The sequence below is a fragment of the Loxodonta africana genome, chromosome 5, assembly GCF_030014295.1.
Source record: "Loxodonta africana isolate mLoxAfr1 chromosome 5, mLoxAfr1.hap2, whole genome shotgun sequence".
Lineage (NCBI taxonomy): Eukaryota > Metazoa > Chordata > Mammalia > Proboscidea > Elephantidae > Loxodonta > Loxodonta africana.
In genome coordinates this window covers 38775654-38802379 of record NC_087346.1, presented here as the reverse complement: position 1 = coordinate 38802379, position 26726 = coordinate 38775654, and the positions used below count along the sequence as shown (strand labels likewise).

The 26726-nt window shown below is 38.5% G+C and overlaps 2 protein-coding genes across 2 annotated transcripts in view; both read left to right on the top strand.

Annotated features, from left to right (window-relative positions):
- The first annotated feature begins 1251 nt into the window (after positions 1 to 1251).
- Positions 1252 to 15073, top strand: GAR1 (GAR1 ribonucleoprotein). Its single transcript, XM_064285444.1, has 7 exons — positions 1252 to 1873; positions 2228 to 2453; positions 4308 to 4462; positions 4934 to 4993; positions 8948 to 9089; positions 11668 to 11736; positions 12304 to 15073. The coding sequence occupies exons 2-7, from the start codon at positions 2240 to 2242 to the stop codon at positions 12315 to 12317; spliced, it is 654 nt and encodes a 217-aa protein (XP_064141514.1). The 5' UTR covers positions 1252 to 1873; positions 2228 to 2239; the 3' UTR covers positions 12318 to 15073.
- A 24-nt stretch (positions 15074 to 15097) lies between these two features.
- RRH (retinal pigment epithelium-derived rhodopsin homolog) overlaps positions 15098 to 26726 on the top strand; it is a 31711-nt gene continuing 20082 nt past the window's right edge. The window contains exon 1 of the mRNA XM_003410397.3: positions 15098 to 16109. Coding sequence (XP_003410445.2) covers positions 15965 to 16109 — 145 coding nt within the window. The 5' untranslated portion in view covers positions 15098 to 15964. The remainder of the gene's footprint in view (positions 16110 to 26726) is intronic.

Genomic DNA, 26726 nt, shown 5'->3' with positions numbered 1-26726 from the left:
TTATTTCTGGTCTTTTGAATTCTTGCACATTTTATAGGGTGATCTAGGGTAGAGATAACATAAGAAAATTTGGCAGCCACAACAGGAGGCCTGTAATAGGTTGTTGACAGTACAAAGCTACCTTAGAAGGAATTAACAGAAATTGCTAGCTTCGGATAAAAGACTGGATTGTGGATAGGTGGTAGGGAAGAAGGAGAGTGCTGAAAGGTTTGAGTACAAATATTTAGAAAACAAGAGTATGATTGTATCATGAAGACAAACAGAGATTTGGAAACATGAACATTTTGGCAAGAGGAAAGCGGGATGGGTAGAGAAGGACTGAGGACTGTGAAAACCCATTTCAAGTTTCTTTCTAACCAGCTGGGAAAGTTACTTTGCTTCTTGGAATGTCATTTCCTTACTTGTAGAATAAAGGTGGTAGGCTCCAGGTGCTCTTGAAGGTCCCAAAAAAGTTCAATGATTTCATCATACTGAGTTGGAGATAGTAGTGGGACACCAAAAGGAGATAAAAGACCAAACTTAAGTGACACAAAAGTAAAACAGCATGGCAGGTATGAGTAATTTTACTCCCGTATGACAGAATTTAACTACATTTATCGAATCTGAATTAAAGCTACATTTATCAAATTCATTTTGTATACAGAACTCAGGTGTCTCTCAAAGAGCTTTTAAGTTAGTGTAGAAGACATACTATAATTTCTAACATTTCTATAGTGGAGTTCACAAAGTTCTTTCAAAATCTCACTTAAACTTATAATTGCCTTCTGAAATAGGTGCCAATCCTCACTCTCTTTCAAAGAAGGGATGGTCAGCAATGTCAAATATCAAGAAAAGGTCGCAGAGAATTCGGGTGTAAAAGAATCCAACCAAAGCTAACTAATCGGAAGTTATACAAGCTTTCTTTGGGAGAGAAGTTTTAGCTGGTGGAGGGAAGCTGAAGACAGATGTAGCGAAGGCTGAAGGAGGGAAGGGGGTGAGGGGCAACCAGTATGGGTTGGGGCACAGCCTAACACCAGGTCTATGCTCAAAAAGTACTTGACACATGAATAAACTACCTGGTACCAGAAAAAAAAAAAAAAGTTTGGCTTTCTATCAGATAATGTAGTTTCTTTAAACGCATATACATATAAATACACATTGTTTTTCTTCCTGCAGCTAGTGAAATCACAGGACAAAAGCACAAGAACAGTTCAGCCCACAATGGTGCGTACTTCAAAAGAACCGGAAAAAACAAAGAATTCCGGAACAAAGAACGCAGACGAGCCCGTCACTGGCTGTGACAGGTTCCGACGCGGCCAGATCCACCTCTGGGCAGAGCGCGGATCAAGAGTCCTCAGAGCTGTGACTGCACGGTTGCTAGAGCGAACAATGAACTGAAGAGCGAGGTCGGGGATCATGTTACTGCCCGAGAAGCTACAGCGCGCGGCCAGTCCGCAGTGACCGCTGGAGCGAACGTGCTCCAAATAGTACCCTCCTGGCTCCCGGGAGAGGTGGCAGAGCCCTAACGCCATCCATCTCCAAGGGCAACAGCGCAGCGGCACTTCCTTTAACGTCATGATGCAAAGGACGCTACCTACGTCACTTCCTCTGCCCGTCGTCAGGCAAGTTGACGTAATTGTTGTAAACTAGCGTTTGAAGCTTGATATCGCTCTTACTTTTACGGGGATGAAACCTGTTTTAGAAAGGTGAAATCGTCGCTGGTCTCGCTGGTGACTGGCTCCTTTTGGCTGGGCAGTTATTCCAACTTCCGGTCGGGGCATTTCCCTCCTCCCACTCTACGCAGATACGGTGGCCGAGGAGGCTCGCGGGTGGTGGAAGTACCGGGAAAGTGGGTGTGCGTGCACCGTCCGGGCCAGAGGTGCACGTGGCGCCGGTAAGTGGCTTTAGGAAGCCCGAAGATCTGAGCGTTCTGGATGTGGAGCGCAGCCAGGGAAGGAGGGAGGAAGGGAGGAAGGGAATGTAGCATGAAGACCTCGGTGCCAGCGGGGGGAGGAGGTACTAACCCTAGGGCGACGAGGATGGTGAGTGGTCGGCGCCCGAAGGTCCATGGAGAGGTGCCACGGCTCACTCCTCGTGTTCGTCACAGGTGCCTTGGCCGTGAGTGGGGTGGTAGGGCTGACCATTATCACTATCCCCTTTTATGGTTTTCTGACCGAGGCTCAGATGAGTTAGGTGGTGTATCCAGAGGCTACAGTGACCTGAAGGCACGTACCGTTTTTCTCACCAGGTAGGAGAGAGCATGTCTTTTCGAGGCGGAGGTCGTGGAGGCTTTAATCGAGGTGGTGGAGGTGGCGGCTTCAGTCGCGGCGGCGGCAGCAACAACCACTTCCGAGGTGGAGGCGGCGGCAATTTCAGAGGCGGCAGCGGCGGCGGCAGAGGCGGATTTGGACGAGGGGGTGGCCGTGGAGGCTTTAACAAATTCCAAGACCAAGGACCTCCAGAACGTGTAGTTTGTATGTCAGCTCAAAGCATGGCTTCTTTGGGACTTGGGGCTTGTGTTGTTAGTCAGAAAGTTTGACTTGGAGTCAGGTGTTATCGCAGGGAAGTTGCTGCTTGCTTGGGGAGGCAAGTCTGTTAGTGAGTAATGTTGTTAACTGACTTATAATCATGCTGTAGCATATGAGGGGGAGACCAAGAAGGTGAAGGACACTTAGAATGCATCATGGAAGTGGAACTTGAGCTTTGACAGAAAGGAAGAGTTGTCAGGAGTCATCGAGTTGGTTCCAGCTTATAGTGACCATGTATACAACAGAACGAATCACTGGTTCTTCGCAGCGTTCAGTCGTTGTTTTGCTTGAGCCCATCCTTGCAGCCATTTCAGTTGAAGGTCTTCCTCTCTTTCCCTGACCGAAGCATGATGTCCTTTTCCAGGGACTGGTCCCTCTTACTAACACGTCCAAAGTAATTGAGAGAAAGTCTCACCATCCTTGCTTCTAAGGAGCATTCTGGCTGTACTTCCAAGACAGATTTGTTTTTTCTGCTGGCAGTCCATGGTGTATCCCCTGTTCTTCGCCAAACATTGTAATTCAAATGCGTCATGTCTTCTTTGGTTTTCCTTTTTACTTGTCCAGCTTTCATATGCATAAGACCCGTAAGAGGCAATTGAAAATACCATGGCTTGAGTCAGGCACACTTCAGCCCTCAGTGACATTTTTGCTTTTTAGCACTTTAAAGAGGTCTTTCGCAGCAGATTTGTCTAATGTAATACGTTGTTTGATTTCTTGACTGCTACCTCCATGGACATTGATTGGGATCCAAGTAAAATGAAATCCTTGGCAACTTCAATCCTTTCTCTGTTTATCGTGGTGTTGCTTATTGAGCCAGTGTGAAGATTTTTATTTTCTTTATGTTGAGATGTCATCCTCAACTTGCATCAGTAATTGTTTCAAGTCCTCTTCGCTTTCAGCAAAAAGGGATTGTATCATCTGCATACTGCAGGTTGTTAATGAGTCTTCGTCTAATCCTGATGCTGAGTCCTTCATATAGCCCACCTTCTCAGATTATTTGCTCAGCATATAGATTTAATAAGTATGGTGAAAGGATACAACCATGATGCATACCTTTCCTGATTTTAAACCATGTAGAATCCCCTTGTTCTGTTCGAATGACCGCCTCTTGGTCTATGTACAAGGCTCCACATGAGCACAATCATGTGCTCTGGAATTCCCTTTTTTTGCATATATAATTTATGATCCACAGAGTTGAATGCCTTTGCATAGTCAATAAAACACAGGTAAACATCTTTCTGGTATTCTCGGCTTTCAGCCAATAGAGGCTGTTTGAAATTCCAAACATTCTTGAACAATTGAAGAGTCATTGGTGAAGAGGTGGTAGTGGGAATGGGTATGTTTTAACAGAGAAGAAAAAAAGGCAATAGAGAAACAAAGACTGATTCATAGTTAGGGATTGGGGAGAAGGAAGAGAAGTCAGGAGAATGAAGCGTTGTTTAATCAAATAATAAGTGTCATTCTAGTAAAGAAATAAAACAACATTCATTATCCCACTTAATCTTCACAATACCATACATTAGATGGAGGTACCATTATTAGCCACATATTAAAGATGAGGACGTCGAAGCAGACAGAGAGTGGGTAACTTAGATCACATAGTTAGTACACTGTGGAATTGGTATACCAGCCTAGAAAGTCTGATTCCAGAGTCTATACTCTCATTGACTGTTATCTTCTGGCTTAGATGATAATAGTTATGATGACATCCCAGGAAGCCAAGAAGAAAGCCTTCAGAAGAGGTTGGTCAGTATCATTTGAAATAGCTTTATATATTAACCTTTTCTTGTCTTATCTCAGTGTTAGGAGAGTTCATGCACCCCTGTGAAGATGACCTTGTTTGTAAATGTGTCACAGATGAAAATAAGGTGCCTTACTTCAATGCACCTGTTTATTTAGAAAACAAAGAACAGATTGGAAAAGTGGATGAAATATTTGGACAGCTTAGAGATTTTGTATCCTTTTTAACTGGAAGACTTAGTGAGCTCATTCAAAGTTTCTACTTGCTTTTTCTGAGGTGATTAAGTATTGGGTTAATTAAACTTGCTGCCTCATTATATTGGACAGAATAATTATTATTACAGATTGGACCATAAAGGAGAATCATGAGGGAGAATGTATGCATCAATATATATTGAAATGATGGGCCTTGGAAAGATGAAGTCTTTTAGAAGGAGAAAGTTCTAGCACTCCTTGGATAAGTGCTACAGAATTGAGGATATTTGGATTGAGATTGAGAATTCGGATATGATGGTGCCACCGGAATAGTATGGGAGAATTGGAAGTTTTTTTTTTCCGTTTTCTCTTGGTGTTCCAGCATTTTTCTTACCTCTTCTGTATACTATAATCTTGTTTTTAAAATTACACATGAATTCAGAAGGTTCTGTACTTTGATCTCTTTGCTTATTTGTTCCTTAACATAATAGTATTTTTCAGTTAAATTGTCAGAAAACATGAAGGCATCTTCCTTTAAAAAACTACAGAAGGTGAGTCAAATTTATGATACTTAATGATGCTTTGTTTTAAAAGTGAATGACCTGCCTTATGACAGTCCTACCTGGGGCACTGAGACACCCCCAATTTAAATATATCATTAGTGCAGCTCTTAAAATGAGATGTTTTACATTTCAGACATTAAACTCAGTGAACTTTTTAAAAGTAATTTATTTAATAGAGCCTTTCAGAAAGTATTGGCTGCTCATATTAGCAAATTCTGTAACTGCTAGAGTTTTTTGTTTTTTAGTTTATGAAAAACTCTTATTAAATACCTTGGATGAATCTTAAGTTTGAAGAAGAAATACAGGTTGCTGTGAGGATGTTTGCAGTGGGATCAGATTCAGTCTTGTTTGTTGGTTTCACTGAGGAAGTAAGCTTGAAGCTGAAACCTGAAAGGTGGCGAGGAATGAGTCCCAAACCTGGTTGCACATTAGAATTATCTGGTCCCATTCTGAGAAATTGGACTCAATAGACATTGGAAACCCTGGTGGTGTAGTGGTTAAGTGCTGTGGCTGCTAACCAAAGGGACGGCAGTTCGAATCCGCCAGGCACTCCTTGGAAAATCTATGGGGCAGTTCTACTCTGTCCTCTAGGGTCACTATGAGTCGGAATCGACTCGACGGCACTGGGTGGATATTAGGTTGGGCCCAGGAGTCAGTTTAAAAAAGAAAGCTCCCAGATGATCTTGATGTAATTAGGTTAGCTGTTGAAAACCAAAGAAGAGGGTAAAGGGTGTTCCAAGTAGAAAAAGCATAGTCTGCAAAATCTCTGGGGCAGGAAGCAACTTTTAAGGATCCAGAAGAAGGCAGTTGTATAGCTTGAGCGTAGCACATTTAGAAGAGATGTAAATTGAGACCGGAGAGGTTGGCAGGGGCTAGATCACCTAAGGCTTTTAGGTATGGGAAAGAGTTTACACTTTAGTTTTAAGTTTGTTTAGTTTTTGAATAACAATAAATATGGTAAAATTTATCCGTAAAAAGAGAACCCTGGGGGAGAAATGAGCGCCCTGGCAAAGAGTCATCATTGTTTATGAAGGGGCCAGGTAAGAGACTGTTGAAATAGTCCTGGAATAGATGATGATATTTTGGGCTATGGAAAAAGATCTATAGGAAGGTAGAACTGATAACCCGTTGCTATCTAGTCAGTTCCGATTCATAGCGACCCTGTAGGACAGAGTAGAACTGCCCTATAGGGTTTCTAAGGCTGTAATCTTGATGGAAGTAGATTGCCACATCTTTCTCCTGTGGAACTGCAGGTGGGTTTGAACCGCTTACCTTTTGGTTAGCAGCTGAGCATTTAACCACTGTGTCACCAGGGCTCCTTTGTAGAACTTATAGGAATTGATAATTGATGGGCTGTTGAAGTCAAGGGGGAGCTCTGTCGCGCTGTGATTAAGTGCTCAGCTGCTAACAGAAAGATCGGTAGTATGAACCTGCCAGTTGCTCCATGGGAGAAAGATGTGGCAGTCTGTTCCCATAAAGATTTACAGTCTTGGAAACCCTATGGGGCAATCCTACTTTGTTCTGTCAGGTTGCTATGAGTTGGAACCGACTCTGCAGCAACAGGTTTTGTTTTGTTTATTGAAGTCAACGAAGTAAAAAACAGTTATTTTTCAGATGTCGCTCTGAAGTCACCATCTTTGTGGGTGGTGGTACTGTTTACTGGAATGGGCAACACTGGAGAAGAGGGGATTTGGGCAAAGGTAATGACTTCAGTTTTGAGGTACATTAGCCCACCCTTATCTGCGGTTTTGCTTTCCACGGTTTCAGGTACCCGCTGTCAACCTCGGTCTGAAAATGTAAAATGAGTAGAGTGATGAAATCTCATGCTGTCTCGCCCAGGGACCACATTAACATAACTTCTTTTACAGTATATTGTTATAATTGTTCTATTTTATTAGTAGTTATTATTGTTAACCTGTTACTGTGCCTAATTTAAACTACCATAGGTGTGTATGTATAGGACAGATCATAATATATACAGAGTTTGGGACTGTCTGTAGTTTCAGGCATCCACGGGGGTTGGTCTTAGAATATATCCCCTGTGGATAAGGGCGAATACTGTACTTGGGAAGTATGCAAATACAGCTCTCAGATAATTGGAAAAGGTGAACCAGGAACTCAAAGAATGAGTCTGGATTAGCTGTAGACTTGGGAAATTGTCAGTGTACAGACAGCATAGGAAGAAAATAGAGTAAAAGAGTGCCTCTGGGGGGCTTTGAGGCACCTCCCAAATTTAATTGGTAGCCAAGACTGGAAGAAACTGCAAAGGAGGCAAACCAGGAAAGTGTTGTAAAAGTGGGATCACAAAGGCTGAGAGAACAGTGTTTCCAGGAGGGAGCGCTGAACTGTGACAAAATGTTGCTGAAAAAGGTTCATTGGATTTAGCAACATGGTTAATCAGTGGTGGAACTAGAGGCCATATTGGAATAGGAGATGAAGTGGAGACATTACCTCTTTGCTGGCATCTGGCTGCTGACTATATAAACCCTGACAAACAGCCCAGCAGGAAATTTAACTGGTTCAGGTGTGCCTGGAGCTGAAGCGCCCAGAAACAGTGCTGTGAGGAGCTACTCATTTGGTGACCTGAAAAGTAAAATTCTTCCCTGTAATAGCCACTTAAATGGCTCTGGGTATCTGCCTTTTCTCATAGTATTACTTATTTCAGGACTTATTATTTAGTGTTTTTAATCTTGGACGCTAAGTTCAGCACATCTGCCTCTCCCCATTTCCGGATCCACAGGCGCAGTGGTTAAGAGCTTGGCTGGTAACCAAAAGGTCCGCAGTTTGCACTCACTACGTACAGGCAGTTTTCCTCTGTCCTCTAGGGTCACTATGAGTCGGAGTCGACTAGACAGCAACGGGGTTGGTTTGGTTTTGGTTTTATCTAGCCTAGGCTATTATAATAGTCTCTAAATGAATGCCATCCAGTTGAACTTTTACGATGATGAAAATTCCTGTCCGCTAGCCACATGTAGCCTTTGAGCACCTGAAATGTTGCTCTAGCGTGACTCAGGAGTTGACTTTTTAATTATTAATTAATTTAAATATAAATAGCTATTTGTGGCTGTTGGCTATGTTATTGGACAGTGTAGTTACAGGCAGTATACTTAAGAGTATTAGCTGTGAAGGGAAGAAGAATGATAAGGTAGAGAGGGATAAACCCATTGCCGTCAAGTCAGTTCTGACTCAGCAAACCTGTAGGACAGAGTAGGACTGCTCCACAGAGTTTTGAGGGAGCGACTAGTGGATTCAAACTGTAGACCTTTTGGTTAGCAGCCAAGTTCTTAACCACTGTGCCACCAGGGCTCCTAGAGAGGGGTACACATATTTTAAGTAACTATATTATAGTTTGGAAGTCCTCTATGAATTTTCTGTATAGAAGAACTGAAACAGTCTACCCCTTGACATTTTATTGTCGTGAGAAATGCCCTGTAACTCTGTATCCTCCATTATGTTGTATGTTCAGTATTTTATTGATTTATCCTTTATTAAAGTCTTGGAATAACTAGTATGTCAATACTTTACTTTGCATATTAATGTTAAAATTTTAATAGTTTTATTTTTCTTACGGCATTCCTGTTGGGAAGGAAAATGTAGTTAAATTTTGGAAGGCATTATATATTTCTAAAGAGAAGAAGAGATTAAATTGGTTTTGGCTTTAAAAAAAAATTTTTTTTTAATGTTTATTGTATGCCAAAATTTAAGTGTTTTATATACATTATTATTCTTGCTTTTCATAACAACTGTGTGGGGTGGGTACTTTATTCTCTTCATTTTATAGATGAGAAAATTAAGGCACAAAGTAATCAAGCCCTTGCCTAGGACTACATAGTATTAAGTGGTGGAGTTGGGATTTGAACCCAGGCAGTCCTTACGTCTAGATTTTTAATGATTACACTGTCCCCTAAGTGATCACGCTAATTGCTTCTGTTATACTTCCAGTTTTATATAGATCCATTTAAACTGCTCCCACTGCAGAGGTTTTTACCTCGACCTCCAGGTGAGAAAGGACCTCCAAGAGGTGGTGGCAGGGGAGGTCGAGGAGGAGGAAGAGGAGGAGGTGGCAGAGGCGGTGGTAGAGGTGGTAAGTTACTTGTTGGGAAAAATTTCTAATGAGATTTCAAAGTCAGAGCTAATTTAGGATTAAGGAAGACTGTGTAGTATAATTTAATTTTGTATATAGGTGTAATACCCCTGAAATTTATTTCTTTTTAGTAAAATTACTTTCATAATCTTGGCAGATTGCCCATAGTGGTAATGCTTAGTTCCAGCCACTTATTTAAAAAGTCTAATGAAGTATACTTTTCAGTGGTTTCATCTCTTTAGGGTGTTCATGTTTTGTTGGGCATTTTAATAAAGTGTAGGATTATCTTAACTGAGTTTTACTTTCTTAGTTAATGGGTGTTGCTTGTGTGCCGAGAGCTGGTCATACATATTTTAAATATCCACCTTCTTTTAATACTTAGCAATACCTTGTGAGGTAGGTGATATTACCCTTATTTTATGAATTAGAAAACAGAGGCTTATAGAAGTTAATTTTCTCTAATCAAATAATTGGCAGACCCAGAATTGAAGGTCATGTCTTCTGATGTCATACCAAGGAATATTACCATTAAATTTTTTTGCTGTGATTTCAATATTTTGATTTATGTCTTTCCCCACGGCTCTGGCATTGTCACTATTATCTGGCAGATAGATAATGAGCAGGGTTGGGGTTGAGGTAGGGCTGTAGCATTAGTTGTGCCTAGATCTGTGAGTAGTGTGATGGGTGGTTGACAGGCTGATGGGCAGAGCTAAAGTGGCGAGGGAGAGGAATTGAAAGTTGGGCTCTGACGGCTTCCGTTACCGGATCAAAAAAGAGAAGAAACTCTGTTTTCATCTTTGCTTCTCTCAATTTAATCATCATTTCACTATAAATGTAGTTATTTGGGTCTAGATAGGAGGTAATCTCTTAAAAAGATCTGAAAATATTCCTTTTAAATATTTTTGGATGACGGTGGTGTTGTGTGCTGTCAAGTCTATTCCGACTTAGCAATGCAGTGACAGTAGAACTGTCCCATAGGGTGTCTTAGGCTGTAATCTTTATGGGAGCAGATCGCCAGGTCTTTTCTCCTGCTGAGCTGCTGATGGGTTCAAATCCTGGACCTTTCTGTTAGCAGCTGAGAACTTAATCATTGTGCCATCAGGACTCCTTTTTGGAGGGTACCCCTTGAGAATATGATGAATGGAGATCCTCTCTTTCCCATTTTGTATTCATTCTCATAGTTAACATTTCCCCACCCCCCCCAAAAAAAAAAATCACAATTCTGGTCTGTTTTCTTAAAACCTTACCTTATATTTTTATACCAGCATTTTAGAAGTATATTTTTACTTTTCTCCTTTTTATAATTCAGAAATTATTTATAAAATTAACCCCCAAATAAGTAAAAACAGAGTCTGAAAAACAGGGAGGAAAACGTGTTGAATGATAGAAAAATGCTTAAGAAATTAAAAAATTTCCTGAATTATCAATATGTGAGCATTAGCTATGGTCCTTATGTAGCTCAATTCACCTTAAACATTTTATTATAGTATTCCTAGAGCAAAATACACCATATCTGCCACACTTTCTTCTTAGGATAAAATCTTTCGTCCATAGTTCAATTGAAAATATTTACCTTAAGCAGAAGCTAAAGTAGGCATATCCTTAGCAATAGGGCTAAACCAGATTTTAATGTAACAATCTTTTCTAATTCCTTAAAACAGAATACTTGTTTAATCTGGGCAACTACAGTAGTTTCTCCATGTTGCTCTTAAAAAATTCCCTAGGGTAAAGAGAATGAAGAAAACCAAAGACACAAAGACAGATTAGTCCAAATGATTGACGGGCCATAAGTACTACAGCCTCCACCACACTGAGTCCAGCAACCACTAGAGATGGTGCCTGGCTACCACCACCAACTGTTCTGACAGAGATCACAATAGAGGGTAGTGGACAGAGCTGGCAAAAAATGTAGAACAAATTTCTAACTCAAAAAAAAAAAAAAAAAAAGACCAGACTTACTGGCCTGCAGAGACTGGAGAAACCCTGAGAGCATAGCCCCCCAGAACCATTTTAGCTCAGTAATGAAGCCACTTCTGAGGTTCACTCTTCTGCCACAGATTAGACAGGCTCATAAAACAAATTGAGGCTAAACGGGCACACCAGGCCAGGGGCAAGGACTAGAAGGCAGGAGGGGACAGGAAAGCTGCTAATGGGGAACCTAAAGTCGAGAAGGGGAGAATGTTGACATGTTGTGGGGTTGGCAGCCAGTGTCACAAAATAATATATGTACTAGTTGTTCAGTCAGAAGCTAGTTTGTTCTGTAAACCTTCATCTAAAGTACAATAAAAAAAAAATTCTGTAGGGTAAAATATGTAAATAAAATTTTTTTCAAATACGTAATTTCCCAGTCTTTAATGTAGGGCCATGGTCTTTTTTTTTTTTTAATTTATTGTGTTTTAAGTAAAAGTTTATGGTGCAAATTAGCTTTTCATTCAAAAATTGTATACACAAATTATTTTGTGACATTAGTTGCAATAATATTTGTTAATCTTTGTAATTATAGAAATTGTATTGATCTCTGTAGGTTTATCAGAATGATACACTACTAATAAATGCATGTTTCCTTTTTTTTTTTTAGGTGGTTTTAGAGGTGGAAGAGGAGGAGGTGGAAGCTTCAGAGGAGGAAGAGGGGGTGGTGGTTTCAGAGGTAAGTGTGGGAAAAAATGACTGAATTTTATTGATACTGTCTACCATTTTCTCTTTTTACTTACGCCGGTTACTTCTGCCAGTCGGTGTATAGAACATTGTGTTGTCTTTGGCGTTAGTCTAATTTATGACTTCATTTTATATCACTTTTTCTTGCATTTCCCTTTTTTATTTTATTTTTTTTCACCCACTTCCTATTTGGGCTATTTGGGTCTAGATAGGAGGTAATCTCCTATCACTGAGTTTGCTTTTTTTTTTTTTTTTTGTATATTTTCAAGTCACTTAGTCCTTTAAAAACTAAAATATTAGTATCTATCCACAGAATTGGTAAGGTTTATAAATCCTACACCTTACTGCTCATGTTTAATTTTACTATATTTTGTATATCTCAGACGATCACTTCAGACATGATCATTTCAATCCTGTAAAACATGATTATTGGTTGAATTTGATCTAAGTAGATTTGCTGAACATGATAGGAACTAATTTCAAACTCGGCTGGGGTAATAGTGCCTTTTAAAAATATGTTTTTCTCTACTCTAAATACTTTTAATTTTCTCTTAAACAGGGAGAGGACATTAAGTGTAACAGTGGACAGACTTCACCATTTGACTTCTTTGTTACCCTGCATGATCTCCTTCTTGTTTCTTAAGCAAGTCTTGAAGAACTGATCATTTTCTGAGAGTGGAATTACGGTGTTAACATCATGCCAAAAGGAGTCCAGTAAAGTGGTTACTCTTGCTCTAGAAGAGCATGAACTCAGCCTTTTAATGTTTTAGATGCTGTCTGGCGCTCTGTGGGTGCTTAGCAAATGGACAGTTTTCTTTTGAAACCTATTCGAATTTTTAAAATAAAGTTTTTATATTCCTTTAAGTTATTTAGAGCTGTGTTTTTTTTTTCTTATTTTTTATTAAACCTAGCCTATTTTTTAAGCTAAAAGGAACAAATAAAGCTTATATCCAGTAGATTGCAGACAGAAAAAAGAATTTGTGTCCATTACTGATCTTTTAAATAGACTGTTGCAGTAGTAGTACTTAAGAATTAACATTATTTTTGAATTAACAACCTCTTTTTTCTATGAGAAAACTTAGTCCCCTTTATCGTATCTCCCTTCCGTATGTTAGTGCATACTACGTAGTACATAGTACGTGAGTTAGGAGAGTTGTTTTCTAAGTGCAGTTAGTTGTTGATTAGAGAATGTTAGTAATAGTAATCTGTGAAGTTGGAGCAGTCTGCTCAGGTGGGAACAACAATTCAAGAAATTTCTGAGGAAATGTTAAATTTTCTCATTCAGTATAGATAGAATATTGAGTTTTTACTGAATGCTCTTTTACCTTCTTAAAAAAGTAACTCTAAAGCTTTAAGATGTTATTCTCCACAATTAAGTATTTGATTGCCTACTACATGTTCAGATTCCTGGGCAGGGATGTTACAAATGAGATTAGTTTTGGTTACCATTGCTAGTGTAGTTTTAGAGGCTAAAGACATAATGCGATCTAGAATACCATGACGTATCATCGAACCTACCATTGACTTTTTCCCCCTGCATATGTGTTACTCCTCAGAAGGAATGCTGTTTCTGTCTTAAGTTTTTTAGAATGCTGTACCTAATTCTTGAATGGTTATTTGAGCAGGATGGTGGGAATTACACAGGGAGAGGTGGCTGTGTTTTTATACCCTAGGAAAGGGAGGTGTATTTATTTCAGAATACGTGGGACGACATTTTCAATGAGACTTGGGGCAGGATTTTTATTCTTGGTTTGTAAAAGATAATTTATTATTATTTTTTGGTTGTGCACCAGAGAGGTAATAGACATTGTCCCAGGGACAGATAATAGTGCAACATTGCACACTTTTTTTTTTTTTTACATTTTCCAAACAATCTAAAAGGAGCTTGTACCTTTGTCCTTAGATACATCTTGGGTCATTGGCTTCTTTAAATTTCCATATCCACGTCTTATTTTTTTTTTTTTTCTTCGTCATAGTAGTTCTTTCTGAGTTTCCTTGTTTTGAGTTGAGTTCCTATTTTTAGGAACCTTGCATTAATAAATTTGGTATTGTGGTAACTGTCATTGAGTTCCATTGTAAAGATGACTTTGATGATTATTTACATTCTAAACCTTTTGAGTTAAAAACTGATTAATATTCTGATTCCCTACATCATGTTAAAAAGTGCTTGCTGCCGTAGCAATAAAACAGTTTAATGGAGTAAAAACATTAATATGCTCTGGTATTTCTGGAAAATTGGAAATCACACGGAGGACTGACCTTAGACCACATGAGGAAGGATGTGAAATTAAAGCATTGTGGCCATATAAACATTAATATAGGTTTATAGTTACATTTCTTAGTATTTTTAAGCCACGTCTTTTTTGTATGGGGCAGTTCTTAGTGTTTCTAAGCTACGTCTTTTTTGTATGGGGCAGTTCTACTCTGTCCCATCGTATCACTATGAGTCGGAATCGACTTGATGGCAGTGAGTTTTGGATTTTTTTGGTATGGTGAAGAAAGCACATTGCCTGTCCCTGCCCTGCTCATCTGTAAAACCATCTACAGCACAAAACTGACCATCTTCGGAAATATTTTTCTTCAGTTCTTAAAAAGAATTATTTCTGGCAAATTTCTACAAATGGTCCCATTGCTGCTGAGTCGATTCTAACTCATTGCAACCACACAAATGGTAGAACTGTGTGATCTATTACAGAAAAGGAAGAGATTAGGAACGAAAGCATATCAAAAGTTTGTTTTTATCTTGTGTACCGAGTGCAAAAAAAAAGTACTTAAGACTCCACAGCCTATATATTTTTAAAAGGAAGAGTTCCTCTTTGATATTTATTGCTTTAGGGTCATTTGAGAATATTTTCATACTTCTGGAATATTGATGAGATTCACTCTTACACTTATCAGAATATGATTTTACATTTACAGAAATTTGGGTAATGATGGCTATAAGATCTGGGACAGATTACCAAACCTGGTTCAACCTCTTCGGTTTATATACAGGTGAAAGAACTGAGGTCAAAAGGATTATTTTAGGTCCCTTCCTGCTTTGACATCCTGAGATTTACAAAATTAAGTAAGTGGATAAATATAGCCCTCTAGTGGTTCTGTCACATGCTTACAATGTTAACTTTGGCGCATCTAGCATTTCTTTCAAGTTCTCACTGATTTTAAGTAATTCAATATTAAGGAGAATCAGATTTTCTTATGTTACCTGGTATAAAAAAGCATGGGAAAAAAAGTGGTAGGGATACCTTATTACTCTAACAGTATACATTCATGTTAGATTATAACCCATTTCTCAGGTTATAACAAAATGGTTCAGAGTATTAGCATTACCCTATTTTTTTTTTTTTTATATGTCACAAGATGAACGATTGAATCCAGACGCTTGGTTGACACATGCTATGATTATCATCATCATCAGATAATACTAGTTACTCATGCAAAGTGTGAGTAAATGAACTGAGATAAATGGTGGAATCATGATACATCCATGGTACGAAATGCTTTCAGTAACTTAGACCTGTGTTTATTGACCTGCAATTTATGAAATGGCTTCAGGGGGAAACAAATTGTGAATGATTGTATGTATCTGTACATGTATATATTCCCATTTTGGTTTAAAAAGAAAAAAGGGAACCTCAAACCCTTGTATAAATACATGTTTGCATAACAAAGGAAATCATAAGAAAGGATATTACCAACAATATCGGTGAGTTTAGGGGAATGAGGATTGGATGGACGGAAGGGAGATTTCTTCTTTACCTCTCATTATTTAAATTCTTAATGAAAAAAAAGGGGGGGCGGGAACTGCAATGGAAAAACTCAAAAGGATCAATAAAAATAGGAACCTTAATCTGCATAGCTTTAGAGACTGGCTGTCTGAATTTCAGAACTTATTTCTAGCAGAGACTAGTTGAATCAAGTCAGCTCCTGCACAGTTTTTCTGAGTTTATTGTTTAAATGTGGGTGTTTTTGCTTGATAATCTTCATGGATATAACTGATACTCAATTTAGTGGAGCTTGGTATTTCTCTTTGTGTTTCGCTAATAAGCTTTTCCCTTGTTCTGGGAATTAAAATGCTTTCCTTTTTAGCCCAATTAAATTTATTAAAAGAAGGCCTCTATGAAAAGGCCATTCTTTGTGGTCTCTAAGTGGAACTGATTGGTCCTGAAAATTCTTCCTTCACTGGCTGTTAAAACATTTCATAGTTATTGAAAGCTTATATGAAGTTATATGAAGGCTGTCTCAATATCTTCTCTAAAATGCTAAGGAATAGTTTGGATAACAGTTCAGACTCTAAAAATGAAGATGCCTCAGTCTTTTCGCAAACTGAACACAATATAGTTGCAACTTACTTGATTATGGCAGGTATGTCTGTTTACTCCATGAACAGTTGTATTACTATAGAATGGGGGAAGAAAAGGTTTTCAGCATAAGAAAGTAGGAAGCATGGGTTTCAGAGCCTGGGTTCAGAGAGTGTTTCAAGATACATATTGTGGGTCAACCTCAACAAGTAACTTATCTTTTCTGATTTGGCTTGCTCATGTGTTAATGAGAATGTTAACTACTTGCTGTATCTACTTTTGGCTGTAAAGATCAAATAAGAGAGTATAGGTAAAAGAATAAATAAAGCACTGTTGATGGTGATTAATGTCACAAATTATTTTGAATCTTGATAATGCGAGAGCGGTGAAATGGGGCTGAGAAGTTTTCTATAAAATGAGTACTTCTATTGTTATATCATCCATGTATTTGATTATTACATTGTCAAACTAAGTTTTTACTGAGGAAGAGTGTATACTATGATAAAAATGTATTTTTATATCATTTGCTGTACATGTTTTTTTATAGTTTTGTCCTTGGTAGAAGGTAGCCAACATTGAAAATCCTGGAAAGAAAATTAAAATTCTAAAAAGAGCAGAGTAGATTGCCATTGAGGACAGAGCATGAAAATTCATTTCATTCCAGAATGTTAAAATATAATATGACTCTTGAACTTTGGATCCAATCTTCTATATCTTTGCAACTGTTGGCAAGTTTCTTACCATTTTCTGATCTGTTAAATGAGGATAAGAACAAGCTACCTGTCGTCATTTTGAGGGGTAAAATGAACTGACACATAAAGCACCTTGAGTTTAGTAGGTGTTTCACAAATATTTGCTTTTCTCTCCCATGTACACGTACTCATTGATTCAAGTATTGGATTAATCATTTAGATGAAGACTTCTTTGCAGAAAAAAGGGTAGGATGGATGATAAAAACTCTTTGAGTATCTTTTTTGTGCCTAGGTTGAAGTGTGATGTAGCTTATGCTGAACAATCCCTGGATTTCCACCTTTATACTCCTGTCCTCCTGTCCTCCTGTCATGAACTTTAGAGGAAGCTAGTTTCATTACATTGGGTTATTATTTTTAGATGAAATTTTATGAAAAATTTCAAACATTCAAAAGTAGAGGGAAAAGTGTTTAAGTCCTCCTGCACCAAACTAATTATAATTCCTGAGTTTTTTCCCCCATGATTCACAATTAGAGTAAAAAGTACTGATTCTTATATTAGAAATTGTGAATTCCTAAGTTAGTTTTTATAAATTTTAGTGACATAGTCATTCAAGCAACATTTGAGTGCCAGTGAGTGATAGGTATTGGACAAGTTCTGGTTTTTTGATTTTTTTTTTTTTTTTTGTATTGTTGCTACTGTATGAGAGAAACAATACACTATTTAAAGAGAAAATCTTATCACAATTACGTGGAAATACTTTGTATTCAAGCTTTTGATTTGTTTAGCTTTGGTTTATTTATTAAACAAATCTTCTATATGTTACATGCTGAAATAACATAGAAATCATTAGGACCCTAAAAGCTACATGGGAAAACTAGGAAGATATGAGAGTTAAATAATATAGCATTATAATATAGGCAAGTACTTCAGGAATTTATAGAGAAGAGCGTATACTGTAGGTAGGAGAAGATCGCGGGGTAGAATTGGGCTCGAGATAGTCATTGGAGGATGGGTAGCATTTGGATAGGTAGAAAAAAGGAATAGGGAATTCTAAGTGGGAGAAATGGGTCAAGATTTACAACAAGTGTGTTATATTTGGAAAACAACTTGAATGGAAGTCTTGTTTTGACAAGTGTGGAAATTTGCTTAGGATGGGTGAAAACAGGCTGAGGCAAAAAGCCTGGGATATGAGGTAGGGACATTTGAATTTTTATCCCTCAGGCAGTGGGAGTATTAGAAGTTTTTTTGTTTTTTTTTTTAATAATTTTTATTGTGCTTTAAGTGAAAGTTTACAAATCTAGTCAGTCTCTCACACAAGAACCCATATATACCTTGCTACACCCTCCCAATTACTCTCTCCTTAATGATACAGCCTGCTCTCTCCCTCCACTCTCTTTTTGTCAGCTTCTAACCCCCTCCACCCTCTCATCTACCCTCTAGGCAGGAGATGCCAACATAGTCTCATGTGTCCACCTGATCCAAACAGCTCACTCCTCACCAGCATCCCTCTCCAACCCATTGTCCAGTCCAATCCATGTCTGAAGAGTTGGCTTCGGGAATGATTCCTGTCCTGGGGCAACAGAAGGTCTGGGGGCCATGACCACTGGGGTCCCCCCAGTCTCAAACCATCAAGTCTGGTCTTACGAGAATTTGAGGTCTGCATCATCCCACCACCCTTCCACTCCCTCAGGGGTTCTCTGTTGTGTTGCCTGTCAGGGCAGTCATCGGTTGTAGCTGGGCACCATCTAGCTTTTCTGGCCTCAGGATGATGTAGTTGCTGGTGCATGTGGCCCTATTTGTCTCTTGGGCTCGTAATTACCTTGTGTCCTTGGTGTTCTTCATTCTCCTTTGATCCAGGTGGGCCGAGACCAACCGATGCATCCCAGATGGCTGCTTGCTAGCGTTTAAGACCCCAGACGCCACTCTTCAAAGTGGGATGCAGAATATTTTCTTAATAGATTTTATTATGCCAATTGACTTAGATGTCCCCCGAAACCATGGTCCCCAGACCCCTGCCCCTGCTACGCTGGCCTTCAAAGCATTCAGTTTATTCAGGAAGCTGCTTTGCTTTTGGTTTAGTCCAATTGTGCTGACCTCCCCTGTATTGTGTGCTGTCTTTCCCTTCACCTAAAGTAGTTCATATCTATTATCTAATTAGTGAATACCCTTCTCCCTCCCCCCTCTTGTAACCACAAAAGGCTGTTTTTTCCTCAGTTTGAACTGTTTCTCAAGTTCTTATAATAGTGGTCTAATTTCACTCAGCATAATGCCCTCCAGGTTCCTCCATGCCATGAAATGTTTCACAGATTTCTCACTGTTCTTTATCAATGCATAGTATTCCATCGTGTCAACACACCACAATCTATCCATTCATCCGTTGACGGGCACCTGGGTTGCTTCCATGTTTCTGCTATTGGAAACACTGCTGCAATAAACATGGGTGTGCACACATCTGTTTGTGTAAAGGCTCTTATTTCTCTAGGATACATTCCAAGGAGTGGGATTGCTGGATCCTATGGTAGCTCCATTTCTAACTTTCCAAACTTTCCAAGGAAGCGCCAAATCGATTTCCAAAGTGGTTGTACCATTCGACATTCCCACCAGCAGTGTAGAAGTGTTTCAATCTCTCCACAGCCTCTCCAACATTCATTATTTTGTGCTCTTTGGATTAATGCCAGCCTTGCTGGAGTGAGATGAAATCTCGTAGCTTTGATCTACATTTCTCCAATGGCTAATGATCGTGAACATTTCCTCATATATCTGTTAGCTACCTGAATGTCCTCTTTAGTGAAGTGTCTATTCATATCTTTTGCACATTTTTTAATTGGGTTATTTGTCTTTTTGCAGTTGAGTTTTTGCAGTATCATGTAGATTTTAGAGATCAGGTGCTGATCAGAAATGTCATAGCTAAAAACTTTTTCCCAGTCCATAGGTAGTCTTTTTACTCTTTTGGTGAAGTCTTTGGATGAGCATAAGTGTTTGATTTTTAGGAGCTCCCAGTTATCTAGTTTTTCTTTTACGTTCTTATAATGTTTTGTATACTGTTTATGCCATGTATTAGGGCTCCTAACATTGTCCCTATTTTTTCTCCCATGATCTTTATTGTTTTAGATTTTATATTTAGGTCTTTGATCCATTTTGAGTTAGTTTTTGTGCATGGGAGTGAGGTATGGGTCTTGTTTCATTTTTTGCAGATGGATATCCAGTTATGCCAGCACCATTTGTTAAAAAGAGTGTCTTTTCCCCATTTAACTGCTTTGGGGCCTTTGTCAAATATCAACTGCTCATATGTGGATGGATTTATGTCTGGATTCTCAATTCTGTTCCATTGGTCCATGTATCTGTTGTTGTACCAGTACCAGGCTGTTTTGACTACTGTGGTGGTATAATAGGTTCTAAAATCAGGTAAAGTAAGGCCTCCCACTTTGTTCCTCTTTTTCAGTAATGGCTTTTCTATCCGGGGCCTCTTTCCCTTCCATATGAAATTGGTGATTTGTTTCTCCATCTCATTAAAGAATGTCTTTGGGATTTGGATCTGAATTGCATTAAATGTATAGATTGCTTTTGGTAGAATAGACATTTTTATAATGTTGTCTTCCTATCCATGAGCAAGGTATGTTCTTCCACTTATGTAAGTCTCTTGGTTTCTTGCAGAAATGTACTGTAGTTTTCTTTGTATAAGTCTTTTATATCTCTGGTAAGATTTATTCCTAAGTATTTTATCTTCTTGGGGGCTACTGTAAATGGCATTGATTTGGTGATTTCCTCTTCGATGTTCTTTTTGTTGGTGTAGAGGAATCCAACTGATTTTTGCTGAACTCTCCTATTAGTTTCAGTAGTTTTCTGGAGGATTCCTTAGGGTTTTCTGTGTATAAGATCATGTCATCTGCAAATAGAGTTACTTTGACTTCTTCCTTGCCAATCTGGATGCCCTTTATTTCTTTATCTAGTCTAATTGCTCTGGCTAGGACTTCCAGCACAATGTTGAATAAGAGTGGTGATAAAGGGCATCCTTGTCTGGTTCCCAATCTCACTGGTTATGTTTTCAGACTCTCTCCATTTAGGGTGCTGTTGGCTGTTGGCTTTGTATAAATGCCCTTTATTATGTTGAGGAATTTTCCTTCTATTCCTATTTTGCTGAGAGTTTTTATCATGAATGAGTGTTGAACTTTGTCAAATGCCTTTTCTGCATCAATTGATAAAATCATGTGATTCCTGTCTTTTGTTTATTTATGTGGTGGATTACATTAATTGTTTTTCTAATGTTGAACCATCCCTGCATACCTGGTATGAATCCCACTTGGTCATGGTGAATTATTTTTTTGATATGTTGTTGAATTCTATTGGCTAGAATTTTGTTAAGGATTTGTGCATCTACATTCATGAGGGATATAGGTCTATAATTATCTTTTCTTGTAGTGTCTTTACCTGGTTTTGGTATCAGGGATATGGTGGCTTCATAGAATGAGTTTGGTAGTATTCCATCCTTTCCTCTGCTCTGAAATACCTTTAGTAGTAGTGGTGTTAACTCTTATCTGAAAGTTTGGTAGAACTCTGCAGTGAAGCCGTCCAGACCAGGGCTTTTTCGGGGGAGGGGGAGTTTTTTGATTACCTTTTCAATCTTTTGTTATGGGTCTATTTAGCTGTTCTACCTCTGTTTGTGTTAGTTTAGGTAAGTAGTGTGTTTCTAGGAATTCATCCGTTTCTTCTAGGTTTTCAAATTTATTTCAGTATAGTTTTTCATAGTAATCTGATATGGTTCTTTTAATTTCAGTTGGGTCTGTTATAATATCGCCCATCTCATTTCTTATTGATGTTATTTGCTTCCTCTCCTGTTTTTCTTTTGTCAGTTTGGCCAATGGTTTATCAATTTTGTTGAGTTTTTCAAAGAACCTTGTTAATTCTTTCGGTTGTTTTTCTGTTTTCTATTTCATTTAGTTCAGCTCTAATTTTTATTATTTGTTTTCTTCTGGTGCCTCTGGGTTTCTTTTGTTGCTCTCTTTCTATTTGTTCAAGTTTTAGGGATAGTTCTTTAATTTTGGCCCTTTCTTCTTTTTGGATGTGTGCATTTATTGATATAAATTGACCCCTGAGCACCGCTTTTACTTTTTTTTAAAGGTTCTGATAGGAAGTGTTTTCTTTCTCATTGGATTCTCTGAATTTCTTTATTCCATCCTTAATGTCGTCTATAATCCAGTCTGTTTTGAGCAGGGTACTGCTCAGTTTCTAAGTATTTGATTTCTTTTCCCTGCTTTTCCTGTTATTGATTTCCACTTTTATGGCCTTATGGTCAGAGAAGATGCTTTGTAATATTTCAGTGTTTTGGATTCTGCTAAAGCTTGTTTTATGACCTAATATGTGGTCTAGAGAATGTTCTGTGTGCACTGGAAAAGAAAGTATACTTGGTTACTCTTGGGTGGAGTGTTCTGTATATGTCTACGAGGTCAAGTTGGTTGATTGTGACATTTAGATCTTCTGTGTCTTTACTGAGCTTCTTTCTGAATGTCCTGTCCTTCACCGAAAGTGGTGTGTTGAAGTCTCCTACTATTATTGTGGAGCTGTCTATCTCACTTTTCAATGCCGATAGAGTTTGTTTTATGTATCTTGCAGCCCTGTCATTGGGTGCATAAATATTTAATATGGTTATATCTTCCTGGTAAATTTTCCCTTTTATCATTATATAGTGGCCTTCCTTATCCTTTCTGATGGATTTAACTTTAAAGTCTATTTCGTCAGAAATTAATATTGCCACTCCTGCTCTTTTTTGATTGTTGTTTGCTTGATATATTTTTTTCCATCCTTTGAGTTTTAGCTTGTTTGTGTCTCTAAGTCTAAGGTGTGTCTCTTGTAGGCAGCATATAGACAGATCTTGTTTTTTAATCCATTCTGCCACTCTCTGTCTCTTTATTGGTGCCTGTAGTCCATTTACATTCAAGGTAATTATGGATAGGTATAAATTTAGTGCTATCATTTTGATTTCTTTTTTTGTGTGTTGACAGCTTCCTTTTCCCACTAGATTTTATGTGCTGAGTAGATTTTCTTTGTATATTGTCCTTTCCTCATATTTGTTGTTGTTGATTTTGTTTCTGCTGAGTCTGTATTTTTCCCTTGTGTTTTATTTTGCTGAGTAGGATAGTTTGTCTCCTTTGTGGTTACCTTATTATTTACCCGTATTTTTCTAAATTTATAACTAACTTTTATTTCTTTGTATCGCCATATCTTCCTCTCCATATGGAAGGTGTATGATTACATTTCTTAGTCCCTGTTTATTATTTTAATGTTGTCTTCTTTTATATAATAACATCACCATTATTGTGTGTTGGCCTTTTTTTTTTTTTTTTTTTTATTTCCCTGTCTGGGTTGACTTCTGGTTGCTCTGCCCAGTGTTATATTCTTGGGTCCATACCTGTTATTATTGATTTTCTAACCAAAGAACTCCTTTAGTATTTCTTGTAGTTTTGGTTTGTTTTTTTACGAATTTCCTCAACTTGTGTTTATCTGGAAACGTCTTATTTCAACTTCATATTTAAGAGACAGTTTGATGGATATATGATTCTTGGCACGCAATTTATTTCCTTCAATTTTTTAAATATGTCATCCCATTGCCTTCTTGTCTGCATGGTTTTTGCCGAGTAGTCCGAGCTTATTCTTATTGGCTCTCCCTTGTAGGTGACTTTTCTTTTATCCCTCACTCCTCTTTTTTTTTTAATAACTTTTATTAAGCTTCAAGTGAACGTTTACAAATCCAATCAGTCTGTCACATATAAGTTTACATACATCTCACTCCCTACTCCCACTTGCTCTCCCCCTCTTGAGTCAGCCCTTTCAGTCTCTCCTTTCTTGACAATTTTGCCGGCTTCCCTCTCTCTCTATCCTCCCATCCCTTCTCCAGACAAGAGTTGCCAACACAATCTCAAGTGTCCACCTGATATAATTAGCTCACTCTTCATCAGCGTCTCTCTCCCACCCGCTGACCAGTCCCTTTCATGTCTGATGAGTTGTCTTCCAGAATGGTTCCTGTTCTGTGCCAACAGAAGGTCTGGGGGCATGGCTGCCGGGATTCCTCAAGTCTCAGTCAGACCATTAAGTTTGGTCTTTTTATGAGAATTTGGGGTCTGTATCCCACTGATCTCCTGCTCCCTCAGGGGTCCTCTGCTGTGCTCCCTGTTGGGGCAGTCATCGATTGTGGCCGGGCACCAACTAGTTCTTCTGGTCTCAGGATGATGTAGGTCTCTGGTTCATATGGCCCTTTCTGTCTCTTGGGCTCTTAGTTATTGTGTGACCTTGGTGTTCTTCATTCTCCTTTGATCCAGGTGGGTTGAGACTAATTGATGCATCTTAGATGGCCGCTTGTTAGCATTTAAGACCCCAGACGCCACATTTCAAAGTGGGATGCAGAATGTTTTCATAATAGAATTATTTTGCCAATTGACTTAGAAGTCCCCTTAAACCATGGTCCCCAAACCCCCGCCTTTGCTCCACTGAACTTTGAAGCATTCAGTTTATCCCGGAAACTTCTTTGCTTTTGGTCCAGTCCTGTTGAGCTGACCTTGCATGTATTGAGTATTGTCCTTCCCTTCACCTAAAGCAGTTCTTATCTACTAATTAATCAGTAAAAAACCCTCTCCCACACTCCCTCCCTACCCCCCTTGTAACCACAAAAGTATGTGTTCTTCTCAGTTTTTACTATTTCTCAAGATCTTATAATAGTGGTCTTATACAATATTTGTCCTTTTGCCTCTGACTAATTTCGCTCAGCATAATGCCTTCCAGGTTCCTCCATGTTATGAAATGTTTCACAGATTTGTCACTGTTCTTTATCGATGCGTAGTATTTCATTGTGTGAATATACCACAATTTATTTACCCATTCATCCGTTGATGGACACCTTGGTTGCTTCCAACTTTTTGCTATTGTAAACAGAGCTGCAATAAACATGGGTGTGCATATATCTGTTTGTATGAAGGCTCTTGTATCTCTAGGGTATATTCCCAGGAGTGGGATTTCTGGGTTGTATGGTAGTTCTATTTCTAACTGTTTAAGGTAACGCCAGATAGATTTCCAAAGTGGTTGTACCATTTTACATTCCCACCAGCAGTGTATGAGAGTTCCAATCTCTCCGCAGCCTCTCCAACATTTATTATTTTGTGTTTTTTGGATTAATGCCAGCCTTGCTGGTGTGAGATGGAATCTCATCGTAGTTTTAATTTGCATTTCTCTAATGGCTAATGATCGAGAGCATTTTCTCATGTATCTGTTGGCTGCCTGAATATCTTCTTTAGTGAAATGTGTGTTCATATCCTTTGCCCACTTCTTGATTGGGTTGTTTGTCTTTTTGTGGTTGAGTTTTGACAGAATCATGTAGATTTTAGAGATCAGGCACTGGTCGGATATGTCATAGCTGAAAATTTTTTCCCAATCTGTAGGTGGTCTTTTTACTCTTTTGGAGAAGTCTTTAGATGAGCATAGGTGTTTGATTTTTAGGAGCTCTCAGTTATCGGGTTTCTCTTCATCATTTTTGGTAATGTTTTGTATTCTGTTTATACCTTGTATTAGGGCTCCTAGGGTTGTCCCAATTTTTTCTTCCATGATCTTTATCGTTTTAGTCTTTATGTTTAGGTCTTTGATCCACTTGGAGTTAGTTTTTGTGCATGGTGTGAGGTATGGGTCCTGTTTCATTTTTTTGCAAATGGATATCCAGTTATGCCAGCACCATTTGTTAAAAAGGCTATCTTTTCCCCAATTAATTGACACTGGTCCTTTGTCAAATATCAGCTGCTCATACGTGGATGGATTTATATCTGGGTTCTCAATTCTGTTCCATTGGTCTATGTGCCTGTTGTTGTACCAGTACCAGGCTGTTTTGACTACTGTGGCTGTATAATAGGTTCTGAAGTCAGGTAAGGTGAGGCCTCCCACTTTCTTCTTCTTTTTCAGTAGTGCTTTGCTTATCCGGGGCTTCTTTCCCTTCCATATGAAATTGGTGATTTGTTTCTCTATCCCCTTAAAATATGACATTGGAATTTGGATCGGAAGTGCGTTAAATGTATAGATGGCTTTTGGTAGAATAGACATTTTTACTATGTTAAGTCTTCCTATCCATGAGCAAGGTATGTTTTTCCACTTAAGTATGTCCTTTTGAATTTCTTGTAGTAGAGCTTTGTAGTTTTCTTTGTATAGGTCTTTTACATCCTTGGTAAGATTTATTCCTAAGTATCTTATCTTCTTGGGGGCTACTGTGAATGGTATTGATTTGGTTATTTCCTCTTCAGTGTTCTTTTTGTTGATGTAGAGGAATCCAAGTGATTTTTGTATGTTTATTTTATAACCTGAGACTCTGCCAAACTCTTCTATTAGTTTCAGTAGTTTTCTGGAGGATTCCTTAGGGTTTTCTGTGTATATAATCATGTCATCTGCAAATAGTGATAACTTTACTTCTTCCTTGCCAATCCGGATACCTTTTATTTCTTTGTCTAGCCTAATTGCCCTGGCTAGGACTTCTAGCACAATGTTGAATAAGAGCGGTGATAAAGGGCATCCTTGTCTGGTTCCTGTTCTCAAGGGAAATGCTTTCAGGTTCTCTCCATTTAGAGTGATATTGGCTGTTGGCTTTGCATAGATGCCCTTTATTATGTTGAGGAATTTTCCTTCAATTCCTATTTTGGTAAGAGTTTTTATCATAAATGGGTGTTGGACTTTGTCAAATGCCTTTTCTGCATCAATTGATAAGATCATGTGGTTTTTGTCTTTTGTTTTATTTATGTGATGGATTACATTAATGGTTTTTCCGATATTAAACCAGCCTTGCATACCTGGTATAAATCCCACTTGATCAGGGTGAATTATTTTTTTGATGTGTTGTTGGATTCTATTGGCTAGAATTTTGTTGAGGATTTTTGCATCAATGTTCACGAGGGATATAAGTCTATAATTTTCTTTTTTTTTAATGTCTTTACCTGGTTTAGGTATCAGGGAGATGATGGCTTCA